General features: G+C 35.9%; 1 protein-coding gene across 1 annotated transcript in view; it reads right to left on the bottom strand.

Annotated features, from left to right (window-relative positions):
- The window catches only part of SLC15A5 (solute carrier family 15 member 5), a 130413-nt gene extending 125591 nt beyond the window's left edge, over positions 1 to 4822 (bottom strand). Inside the window, exons 1-2 of the mRNA XM_072718795.1 lie at positions 4786 to 4822; positions 3481 to 3573 (exon numbers count right to left, since the gene is read on the bottom strand). Coding sequence (XP_072574896.1) covers positions 3481 to 3573; positions 4786 to 4822 — 130 coding nt within the window. The remainder of the gene's footprint in view (positions 1 to 3480; positions 3574 to 4785) is intronic.
- Positions 4823 to 13661: the final 8839 nt, after the last annotated feature.

Below are 13661 nucleotides of genomic sequence, written 5' to 3'. Positions count from 1 at the left end.
AAAAACTCCAGGTCTTTTTACCTATATGTCTCAAATATAGAATCTTTATTAAATTAACATTTATAGGGCACCTGAGTGGCTCGGTGGTTGAGCTTCTGCCTTTGGCTCAGGTCATGATCCTGGTTCTGGAATCGAGTCCCACATCAGGCTCCTCACGAGGAATCTACTTCTCCCTCTGTCTAGGTCTCTGCCTCTCTCTCTGGGTCTCTCATAAATAAATAAATAAAATATCTAAAAAATTAACATTCATATAATACTGCCAGTAAGTAATATTTATTTGTAAAGAAATGACCCAGTTTATTAAAGTCATTTGTATGTCAATATTATAGTATTTTGTTTTAATAGGTCCCAATGCCCTGGCTGGCAAAGCGCTGGACAGTGGGTTCACACACTAGGATGGAATTTGTAGACTCCATTTGGCCATCACCTAACTGCATGATTTTTAAAAGCTACTGCTTTCCTTTCTTCCTTCCCAAGGTCTGCATCTCCTTTCAGACTGCAAGTTGAGAACTACTATTGAGAATTAACTGTGTATATTTTCAGATTTACTTGCCGTATCCCCATGAGCAGTTGGCATTAATATCGTACAGCTTGATATACAAGAAATCCTCCTTTAGCACTGGCTTGCCTAATTCAGGTCTGTTTACTGTTCCTGAAAGTAAATAAAAGCAAAATTGTCCCTTTCGTAGCTAATAGACAAATAAGGCAACATCTATTTATCCAATGGCTACTTACCTTAGGGTCGTCACTATGTTACGTGTACACGCGTATATTTAATCTTCTCCCTGAGTGAACTTCCATTTACCTACCACATAATCTATATTTGCAAAGTGATATTTGGATTCTTCTGGCATATTACTGCCACGGGTGCCAATAAAGGAACCATACTGTGCCCTAATATCCCTGACTATATTTGTATCAGTGTCTGTAGAGGTTGTATCAGTAGATGGAACAATGGACTGTACCATTAAATTAGCACAATTTTGCAGCATTGCCTGGCAGACGCTCACACTTAATCCAAGAGGTTATTCAACCCTATCCAATATGATTACTCTATAAATATTTGCCCAAGCTCAGCACCAGCCGTTATATCACTAATCACACACAGGTTTGTTATAGCAAAGACCCCCAGTGTCAGCAATTTGAAAAACAAAGCTAATTAGTTTTGATTTAAGGATGGGAAGACTTATTAAGTTGAAAGTGAAGAGTTCACATAGGATAGTGGCTATTTGGAACACATATGAATACGAAAGAGATTTACTATTGTTTGCATAGGATTTTGAGAAAGAGTGGAAAGACTGCTAGGTTAAGGATACTGGAATATGTGACAACAACCAGAGATGACTGCAGTGAGGGTGGGGCAATAGAATAGTCCCCTCCAAATAAATATACATTAAATAAACAGTGCACTTTCTATGCAGCCACCTTTAGGACAAGTCCTTGGCTTCCCCTTCCAAACAGATCACTGCTCCTAAACTCCTCCACTAGAGAAATCTGATACCAACAACAATGTTGACTCAGATGGTTTGTTTTGTGGGGAAGATAGCAAAGGAAACTCTTACCCCTGTATCCTCAGCTATAGTCTATTGTGGTGCTGGGGTGATGATGATGATGATGATGATGTTTGCCTCCTTTAAAAATACTTTGAAATGCAAAAATTTTCCTTAGTAATACATATCTTTATTAGCACCAAATAACACAGCACTATTTATTCCAGTTTTTGAGAGGCACTATAGGTCAATGAAAAGACCTCTATTCTGAGACACGAAAGGAAGAGAATTAATGTTAATTGAGCCCTTTCATTGGGTCAACCACTGTGCTACCCTCTTTAATACACTTTCATTTAATTCAATAATCTTAACATTTTTATTTGGTTGGGCTTATAATTTCCCCTTTAAAGATGAAGAAACTGAGACCCCATGGTTTAAATGACTTATCTATCGTCATCTCACGCTGTCTCCCATTGAAAATCAGGTTCTTCTACTCACTGTTGAGATCTTGGGTAAGTTGTTTCTTTCTTTGGGGTCACTTGCCTCCTCTGTGAAGAAGAGGACCAAGTGAGATCACTGGTCTCTCAGCTTTTTTGATTACATTATCCTATCAGTTAAAAAAAAAATTGAGCATTTACCCTCTAACATATAGTATTATAAGATATATATATATAATATAAACACAAATATGTTATTATGAATCCATTCATTACATAACAAACTCATTTCTTTTTTAAATTTTACATTTAAAATACATAAAATATAAATCCTAAAGTATTTCTCCCTCAACTAAATGAATCAAAACTCCTGTGTACTCTACTTTGGAGACTACTGGACTAGATGATCTCCACAAGTTCTAAAAATTATGATTCTAGGTTGTCTGTTCAGTTTTATAAATTAAAGAAAGTATGCATTGATAAAAATCTTATTGGCATGGGTAAATTACGATGGAAGGGTCAGAAAGAACCTGAAAAAAACTAGGTCTGGAAAGTTCAATTGGGAGCAGTGAACAATGTAATGTGGAGAAACTAGGAACTCAATAAATAGGGAAGAAGTAGAGATCAAAGGAAGTTATGATTAATAATAATAATAATAATAACAATAGCACATATATTTTCTATGTTCAGGCCCTTTTTTTTGTTTATGTATTTAATCATCACATTCCTATAAGGTAGATATGAACTATTATATTATTATTATTATTATTATCTCTAAGTGAGAAACAGAGGAGAAAACATGGAACAGAGAGGTCAAATAACCTACCAAAGGTCATATATTTAATAAGTGGCCGAACTGAATTTCAAACCTAGCCAGCTACTTGGTCTAAAGAATGAGCTACAAAAGGAAGCAGAGAGAACAGAAGGTCATAGAAAATTGTGAAAACTTTGTGGATCTTTGTTCATTGTCTAGTTAGAAGCCAAGCCTTGCTATGTCCTCCCTAAGACCATTCCTAGTTTCTGTCTCAACATCTGGATGAAGCTCTCTCTCATTCCCACCTCTGGAGGAAGACCCATTCAGCAATTGTATTAGCCTAGGGCTCTCCAGGGAAATGGAACTAGTAGGATGGGTAGATAGATAGATCAAATAGGAGATAAAAAAATTATTATAAGGAATTGGCTTGAATGATGAAGGAAGCTGGGAAGTCAAGATCTTTAGTGTGGGCTGGCAGCTTGGAGACCAAGGAGAGCTGATGGTGCAGATGAAAACCTTGGGCAGTCTACCAGAGGATTTCTTCTTGCTCTCAGAGGCTGGTATTTTTTTTCTATTCAAGTCACCAACTGGTGGGATGAGGCCCACCCACATTATGTAGGACAATCTGCTTATTCAAGGTTCACAGAGTTAAATATTAATCTCATGCAAAAGCACCTTCCACATTGGCATGTAAAATTAACCACCACAGCAGCATGAGTCATTCATTGTATTTTATCTACCTCATTTCAGAGATGGATGCATGACCCAATTCACACCAATTAGGGTTGGGAAAGCTTACCTCCATGACTTGATACATTTCTGGAGACAGGACTACCTGGCAAACATGAGGGGAGAGGTTGCCTGAAATGCAGCTGACACCAAGCAAGCAGAGCTGAGGAATGAAGAGAGATTGCAAATGCATTTTGTAAAACTTGGTCTAAGCTCTAAAGAAACTAGACGTACCTGTGGACTAATTATTTATGTCAATTATGTGAGTTAATAAATCACTTTTAATTGAATTTGGGTTGGGTATTTTGATACTTGGAACATAAAAATTTCTAATAAATGTATAGAGAGAACGTAGAGGAGGATCCCACACTTTTTGGCATCAACCTCAGGTCATAGGCAATTACCACTTTGTTTCATAAGAGGACCAGGACAGCTGACTAACAGATCCAGAATAACATTGCAGACATTTTCGTATATTTCTAGGTGCAGAGAAAAGCCTCGATGACCTTTGTTGTCAGATGAACTCTTTCTTACCTCAGGCTTTCACCTAAGGCTCACTTAATGACTAATAAATACAGAGAAGGATATGACCATCTATGAATTAGATCCAAGGCAGAAATCTGTAAGGATTTGTGACTGAAATTATCTTGACATACTATATAAAATAATTCATCTTAAACTCCAGTGAAAAATAATCTTTGCAAGAATCCCCTCTACAAACATTTTACTTTTTTTTTTTTTTTAAATCCAGGTCAATCTCGATCTATTTCTTTAAAAATTTTTTTCTATTTTTATTGAGAAATGATTGACATACATCATTGTATAAGTTGAAAGTATACAGCATGATGGTTTGATTTACATATATTGTGAAATAATTACCATGATAGGTTCAGACACTATCCATCTTCTTATTGTATATACAACAAGAAGAAAAAGAAGGAAAAAAGAAAATGAAAGGGAAAAAAAATTCTCCCCATGACAAGAACTCATGGGATTTATACTCTTAACTTTTCTATATATCATACAGCTGTGTTAGCTACAGTCATCATGCTGTACACTACATCTCAAGTGTCTTAGAACTGGAAATTTGTACCTTTTGACCATCTTCTTCCAGTTTCCCCTCCTTCCACCCTCTGCTTCTGGTAACCACAAGTCTGATCTATTTTTCTCTGAGTTTGGTTTTTGTTTGTTTGGTTGTTTGTTTTTAGATTTCACATATGAGACCAAACAGTGTTTGTTTTCGAGTGAATGTTTGCATTTCCTTTGGATATATTCCCAGAAGTGAAATTGCTGGATCATAGGTAGTGTTCTTTTTCTTTTTCTGAGGATCTTCCATCCTGTTTTCCATAGTGGCTGTACCAATTTACATTCTCACCAACAGTGTACAAGGCTTCCCTTTGCTCCACATCCATATCAGCATTTGCTATCTCTTGTCTTTTTTTTAAAAGATTTTATTTATTTATCCATCAGAGACACAGAGAAAGAGGCAGAGACATAGGTAGAGGGAGAAGCAGGCTCCATGTAGGGAGCCTGATGCCGGATTCGATACCAGGACTCTGGGATCATATCCTGACCTAAAGGCAGACGCTCAACCATTGAGCCACCCAGGTGCCCCCTATCTCTTGTCTTTTTGAAGATGGCCATTCTAATAGGCATGAGATGATATCTCGTTGTGATTTTAATTTACATTTCCCTGATGACAAGTGATATTGAGTAGTTTTTCAAGTCTCTGCTGGCCTTTCATATATCTTCTTTGGAGCAATGCCTATTCAGTTCCTTTGCCCATTTTTAAATTGGGTTCTCTGTTATTATTATTATTATTATTATTTTTGTTATTGAGTCATGTGATTTGCTCTATATCGTTTTTCCTTAATCTCTTATCAGATACATGATTTGCAAAGAAATATTTTTTCTCATTCTGTATGTTGTCTTATTACTTGGTTGATGGTTTCTTTTGATGTGCAAAACTTTTTAGTTTGATGTAATACCACTTATTTATTTTTTATTCTGTTACTTATGTTTTCAGTGTCACATCCAAAAAATCATTACCAGGGCCCATGGTGAGGAGATTATTACTATGTTTTCTCCTAGGAGTTTCATGGTTTCAAGGCTTACATTAAGACTTTAATCCATTTTGAGTTAATTTTTATAAGTAGTGTAAGATAGGGTTTCAGTTTCATTTTTGGACGTATGAAGATCCAAATGTCCCAACATCATATATTTAAAAGACTACCTTTCTCCATGCATGGAGTATTCTTGGCTTCCTTGTCAAATCTTAGCTGACCAGATATACTTAAGTTTATTTCTAGGCTCTTGGTTCTATTTCATTGGTCTATTAGTCTGTCCTTATGCCAGAACCACACTGTTTTGATGACGGTAGCTTTACAGTACTCGAATCAGAAAATGTGAAGCCTCCTGCTTTGTCCTTTCTCAGGACTACTTTTGGAGTTTTTTGTGGTTCCATATAAATTTTAGGAGTGTTTTTCTCTATTTCTGAAAAAAATGCCATTGGAATCTTGACAAGGATTGCATTGAATCTCTAGATGTCTTTTGGTAGTATTGACATTTTAATAATGATAGTTTTTCCTATCCATGAACACAGGATACCTTTTCATTTATTCATATCTTCTTCAATTACTTTTATCAATGTCTTATAGTTCTCAGCATAGAGATTTTATTCACCTCCTTAGTTAAATTTATTCCTAAGTATTTTATTCTTTTTGGTGCTATTACAGATAGTATTGATTTTTCTTTTTCTCAGAAAACTTGTTGTTAGTGTAGAGAAATACTACCAATTTTAATATGTTAATACGTTACTTTTGTATACTGAAACTTCATTGAATTCATTAATTAGATCTAATGGCTTTCTGATGGAGTCTTTAGGATTTTCTCTATAGAAAATCATGTCGTTTGCAAACAGAAACAATTTTACTTCTTTTTCAATTCTGTTAACTTTTGCTTCTTTTTCTTGCCTGACTGCTTTAGGACTTCTGGTAGTATGTTGCATAAGAGTGATGAGAATGGACACCTTCATGTTGATCTTAGAGAAAAGCTTATTAGTCATTTGTTGTCTTATCCCATTACTTTGTAGACTTGTGTGCATGAAAGAAAAAAATATATATATATACACCACTTCAATCATTTTTAGAAAAGCAAGACAGAATGTACTCTCACATTTTCCCTATGGCTTGGGCAATAAAGAGAGAGCAGAAAAGTGGAGAAACCTAAATGTGTTGTTCAGCAAGGGAGTGGTAAGTTTGGGGAAAGGCACATGGTATCTGGAATACTTTCAACTGCAAAGTCAGGCCAAATGTGGAATAGACATAAAAGATGTACTTTAAGGTTCAAACAAGTCTTCACTGTCAAAAGAGGAGGAGCCATGTAGTAATGAGCAATCTGGTCAGATAACAGGCAAGGCGCTAAAGACAAGCCCTGGGAAATCAGAAAATCACCATTGAGGAACAGACATTTTTGGCAGAGAGGGTTTCTCTGAGGTCTGGAATGAAAGCAGGACTCTAGATATTGATGACTAGTAAAGGATAAGGACTCAAGAATTCAAATGATATGTACGTCACAATCCAGAATTGAGTCAGGGAAATGTCATGTCCTAAAATAATTGCAGTCAGGAATTAGGATGGTATGACATAACAGCCAGAACCTTAGACTTAGAAAATGCAAGTTCTAGTTACCAGCTATGTTATCTTGACAGATACTGTAACCTCTCTGCCTCAATTTGCTTTCTGGTAAAATAAGAGGATTGAGCTAGATGAACCCCAAGATTCCACAAGAATGATTTAGGGATTTCCTAACCTAGGAAATGCATTTTTGTCCTAGTCACTAGAGATTTAGGACCATCCGAGAAACCTGTACCTTGGTGTAAATTATTTTAAATATTAAGGTTCTGTTTAAGATTTCATTTAAAAACAGAATTATACTTTAAATACTTTGAAAACCACTTGAACTGATGCTACTCGAGTTTGTTTTCGTTATATGAACATGAGAACCAAGGTTATTTATCTTTCTTGCAAATAACCCTAGATGATAAGTGGTTTGTATTTTATTGGTATCATTTGAGAGTATTTTGTGAAAAAAAAAAAAAAGCCTGAAGTACCTTTGGCAAGGGAAGTTATCAAATATTTAAATTTCTAATCAAATATATTTATTGTATTTTACATTAAAAAATTAATAGATATAATGGTGGACATTTTTCAAAAATAGAGATATGTAAAAGGAAGAAGATGGAAATCATACAGATGACTTTAGGCCAGAAAAAACAATTATTACCACTTTATTTCCTTCTAGTCTTTCTGTGTGTATGCACACATGCATGCACATACACGCACATTGTTTCTTAATGAACTGAGGGCCATTTATGTTTTTATACTGCATATTTAAAGGTGAGCAAAAATAATCTAATGATAGTGTTAAAATATTACAAAAGTTATCAAATTATAAGATAACATAAACATACCATAAAGGAGGTAAATAAAATCTGCATGAAAGTTCAGTAGAGGGGCACATCTACCTTTGGCTCAGGGCATGATCCTGAGGTTCCAGGATCAAGTCTCTCAGGTTCCCCTCAGGGAGGCTGCTTCTCTCTGCTTCTGTCTCTGCCTCTCTGTGTGTCTCTCATGAATAAATAAATAAAATCTTTTAAAAAGTTTCGTAGACAACAAAATCACCTTTAATTTGTGAAAAGCCTCAGAATTAAGGAAAAATAGAAGTTAGGTTAGGCAATTTAAATTTTTTAAACTGAGGTGAATAGAAGATATTGTCAGATAAGACAACAGAGAAGTACAGCAATGGAAACAGGTAGAACATATGTCATCAATTAACCAAACCCAGAGTAAGCAACACATATAGACTCTCCCCCGCCCAGTCTTCTGATTTCTCTGCCTGTCCTGGAATTTCACGTACAGTTAAGACCTCAATAATTTGTATACTGGCCCCATAAGCTATTAAAAAATTTTGGCATTCCTAAGCCATTGCTGACATTGATTATGAAGGATGAAGCCTCATGGTGTTGACAGAAGTGTCCTGTCACTGTAAATGTAGACCAATCTATTTACAGACCTCATGTAAAGCAGGAAGCAACTCTCTTTAACATAATAGGGAGTTTAAACTCCATCTCTACCTTTCGTATCCCCTGTGAATGAGAGCTGAGATGGTCACTGATCTTACAAAGAGATGGCAGACATGAAGAGCATCACTGTCTGTGCTTAAAGACCATATTGAAAAGAAAAATCTCTCCATACAGGTCATTTGTAGACTCCCACATAAGTGGACTACACTATGAGCAGGTGCCCAAGTTAATACTGAGACTTCACAGTAAAGTTTCTAAAGCAACATGCAGCATAGATTTTGCTGGACAAAATAGAGTAGAATGTACAGGAGAAAAATTTATTCTGTGTTAACTTTTTGCCATTATTGAGTTATTGAATCCAATTATTGTCATTTTCTTCCCAAGGAAGAACTGAAACTGTGGTCAGAGCCTGCTGTGTGTTCATTTTATGTTAGTGGATTACCAAAACATGGCTGTGTTCAAGGGGCCTCTCTGTTTGTTGGAGTCCAGCTCAGCATCTCTCAGGAGTTCCAGATAGAAAATCAACTCCTTAAGACTTTAGAGAGAGTTGGATACTTTACTGAAGAGTATATGGGAAAAGAAAGAGGAGGAAGGTTACATCACATACTGTGTCTGAAATCCTGATGAAAATCCTCATTAGCCACATCCATTCTTCCTTTGAAGTTCTTTGTTATCACCAGCCATCCTATCTCTTTCTCAACCCTTTGCCCTATGGCTCCTGCTGACCCAAAGCTCCTGCTGGCTTTGGTTTGTAAAGTTTCTGCTCTAGTAACCCTCTCCTCTTTTTCATCTCTTCTATCTTATACAGAGTTACTTAAACTCTCTCCTTTTTAGTTACCAACTACTTTTGAGGGTGTCAAGAAATTGTAAACTAAAAATGTTCCCTAATACAAATTTCATATTTTACATATGTATACTGGATTTATTTTCAAAATATCTGCTTAACAATTTCCAACAAATCCTTTATACTCTTTTTAAAGAGAGAAGTTTAAGTTACACATACATATTCTGTTGGGTGCAGGTCCAACTTGCTTTAGTATTACATCAAGATTTTCACCCCCAAAATTTATCAAATGAGGTAAGAAGACCCAATCTATTTCCCAACATTTTACTTTTACAGTCATATGATATATCCTGCAGATGAGATTGGAAAGGTAGACCAGTTGAGATCATTGTTCTTAAATCCTACCTTAAGTTGCTGTGGAGGAGTGGCACGATCAGAACTGTGCTTCAGAAAGTCCAGACATCCCAAGCTCGGTAGGATATACTCGGGGAGAGAGAGGCTAAAATTGGAGAATCCACCTGGAAAGGGAGGACTTCGTAAAGTAGATCTGAGTAGTCTGGCCAATAGATAGGCAGGGCTTTCTCTTTTTACTTAAATAAGAATTCTAATTTATAAACAGCAATAATAAATATATCAGTATGAATTAATTTTGGAGAGCCTGAACACTGGCCTGGTGATGTCAATAAAAAGGAAGTGTTTAAAGACAGGCAACTGAGAGACATCTTTGTCATGATTCCCACCCTTCTTTTCTTTTTTTTTATTTTTTTAAAAAATTATTTATTAGAGCCGGTGGGGGGTGGGGGCGTGAAGAGAGAGAGAGAGAGAGAGAGAGAGAGAGAGAGAGAGAGAAGGCAGAGACACAGGCAGAGGGAGAAGCAGGCTCCTCGCAGGGAGCCCAACGTAGGACTCGATTCCGGGTCTCCAGGATCACGCCCTGGGCTGAAGGCAGTACTAAACCACTAAGCCACTGGGGCGAACCCCCATCCTTCTTTACATTTTTCATGGTCATGGACACTTCAGGGTCATTTAATCTCTGTTCTTAAGCTTTTAAAACTATGCAAAAAAGATAATGCTTGTTCTAAAGTGTTGTTTTAAGAATCAAATTCTCAGTGGAAGAAAAGACCCTTGGGAAAGAAGTGTTGTAAAAATGTAAAGGTCCACTTTCAAACAGAAATTGTTTGGCCTGTGTTCCTGATGGGCCATACCTGGTTGTGTTGAAAGGGTAAAAAACATTTAACTTCTAGAAAATGTATGTCCCTGTCTAGTAATGTTTGCTGTAACATGCTCCATTGTTGAGCATTTTACAATGTTGAAAAATATTTGTATTAGATTTATATTATTTCTAGCATAAAAATTTTAGTTGGTATAGATTGGTTAACCCCATAAAAAATATTCTTGAATGGTTAGGAAGATGTCCAGCTGTAATGGGCCAAATCAGATATTCTCAGTTTGGGTAAATTGTTCTCTGCTCACCATAAATACAGTCCTTAGCATTTAATAATCTCACTGCCTGAATCTCCCATTTCCAGCACTCATGCCATATACCTCAGCCTTGCTTAGAAATTTGTATTGTTGCTACCACTGATATATCTGTTCTAGAAAGAAACAGGCTTTCTTTCCAGGACTGTCAAATCAGGAGCTTTCACAAGAACACAAAGATTCACTCTATTATTGCACATCATAGAACTCATGCCTGTAGCTTGAAAATAGAAGTCTTTGGTGTAGGCATTTGCTTGTTTGACAGTTCTGTTCTAAATTTTGAAACTACTGGTACTGTAAAGTGCCTGTCTGACAATGGTGTACCAGAGCTTAGTCATGCAAAATAATTATAGTTCACGGTTCCTTAGCTGAAGTCAATAGCTCTGTGCAAAACACAACATAATGCAGAGATCTAAAGTTACTAAATCAAAACTGAGAAAAAGGAGAATTTTAAACAGGTCTGGCAGAAAAAAAGTAGGTTCTACAAGATTTGCCAAGTGATTTCTCTCAGCGCATGGAAAGTAATGGTAACTCTTATTAGTACGTCCTGGTAATTGTTGTCAGTAAGCTTATATGATGTGATAGAAGCAAAAGCAATTATGGAGATATTAGCAAATGGTGCATAGTGCTTACTTTCTAAACTTGAAATAATATTTTTAGGTTTGCTTCTGTGAATTCAGTGTTTTAAAGCCTCCGATATATCATCTACACTGAAAGGAATGATTAGATTAGTTTAGACTATTGAACTAAATTGGAGTGTCAGAATGGACCTATAGTAGGGTTCATGAGTGAGAGTAGTGGTATCTGCTGGAAAAGTTAACATTAATCCTACAAATGGAGAATTATGTCTCCACGTTTCCTGAAACATTTCCCAGAGAATCTTGGCAAGATTAGGTGTTGCTATTTAACTGCTTCAGTGAAAAGGATGATGTCCTTCTTAACACTTGGCAGACAATTGCACTTAAGAATATCCCTCTTCTGGGAAAAGCAAATAATATCTACTGTTTCTGTGGAAGAGGAAGAAACAGAGTAATAAACTAGGGTTTTACAGTCTTTTCTGAAATATATTTACATTTTCCTTCCATACATTCAACCCAAAATTAAGATGGAATCGATAGAGGTGAACATGTAATTTTTTTGGTTTAGCTCTTTATGACCTTCACAGAATTCATATTTCAAAAACAAATGAATTTGTATCAAGCAAATAGCACCAATTTTAAGTGTACAGTGAGTCTTGATGAATGTGTATTCTCACGTAACTGATATCCTGAATATTTATGCCACTCCAGAAAGTTTTCTTATAGTCTTTTTCAGCCAACTGGCACCCAATCCCACCACAACCTTTTCCTCATTTCTGAGGTCACCAATTAGTTTTGTCTTTGAACTTCATATAAGTGATATGTGTCTTGTTTCTTGATATAGTATCAAAATTCAGTTGTGTTACCATGCATCCGTACTTTCTATTTCTTGAGACCTAGTTAGTATTCCTGTATGAATGTTACCACAATTTGTTTTCTCTTACTCTACTGATGAACATTTAGGTTTTTTCCCAGGCTTTGGCAATTACAAATAAAGCTGCAAAAAAATCCGAAAATAATTCTCTTTGTGTCTATATGTCCTCATTTCTCTTGAGTGATACCTCAGTGTGGACATGTTGGATGATAGCCTGGATCTATGTTTATAAGAAACTACAAGCCAGTTTTTCTAGTGTGGGTGCTCCATTTTATACTATCACAGTCAATGTATAAGAATCCCATTTACTGGGACCCCTGGGTGGCTCAGCAGTTGAGCACTTGCCTTCTGCTCAGGGCGTGATCCTGGATTCCCCAGATCGAGTCCCACATCAGGCTCCTTGCATGGCGTCTGCTTCTCCTCCCTCTGCCTGTGTCTCTGTCTCTCTCTGTGTGTCTCTCATGAATAAATAAAATCTTAAAAAAAATAAAATAAAAAGAATCCCATTTACTTCACACCCTCATCAATATTTGATTTTGTCTGTCATTTTAATTCTTGCCATTCTAATGTTTGGGAAGAAGTATCTCGTTGTGGTTTTGATTTGCATATCTCTGAATACTAATGACACTGAGCACCTTTACATCTGCTTCTTAGACATTCACATAATTTCTTTTGTGAAGTGTCTATTCAAATCTTTTGCATATTTTTTCTGTTTTTAATTGTATATTTTTGTCTCTTAATTATTGTTATAAGCTATTCTTTATATATTTTGCATACAAAATTCTTTGTCAGATAAATGTATTGAGAATGTTTTCTTTCAGTCTGTGCTTGCCTATTCATTCACTTAATATTTTTTGATTAGAAGATTTCAGTTCTGATGAAGTCCACTTTTTAAATTTTTTTTCTCTTATAGATAATGCTTTTTGTGCCTGGTCTGAGAAATCTTTGCCTACCCCCAAGATATTTTCCTATTTTCTTCTAGAAGTTTCAGTGTTAGTCTTTAGGTCTATGGTCCATGTTGAATTAATTTTTATGTATGGTGTGAATTAGAGTTGAAGTATATATACTTTTTTCCTATATGGCTATCCAGTTGCTCCACCTCAATTTGTTGAAAACTCTCCTTCGTCCATTGAATTGCTTTGGCACCTTGTGGGGAATCAATTGACCAATTAAGTGTGATTCTATTTCTGGACTCTATTCTGTCTTTTGACTTACCTGCCTGTTTTATACCTTTGCCATGTTCACTTGATTAGTTTTATGAGTTTTATTATTTTTTAGTCCTGTTCCTCTCATTGTGGCTAATTTTTCCTCCTCTAGGTTTTAGGTTCAGACTTTATTACAGAAGCTGGTAAAACTTCCAAATTGCTTTGGATCTCAGAGTGCATATATACAAAATAGGAAAAGTAGGGACTCTGTTATAAGATTGTTGGGAGACATAATCTATCATACTTTT

The sequence above is a fragment of the Vulpes vulpes genome, chromosome 8, assembly GCF_048418805.1.
Source record: "Vulpes vulpes isolate BD-2025 chromosome 8, VulVul3, whole genome shotgun sequence".
NCBI lineage: Eukaryota > Metazoa > Chordata > Mammalia > Carnivora > Canidae > Vulpes > Vulpes vulpes.
Note: the sequence above shows the minus strand (reverse complement) of the source record. Positions and strands in the feature narration are given on the sequence as shown.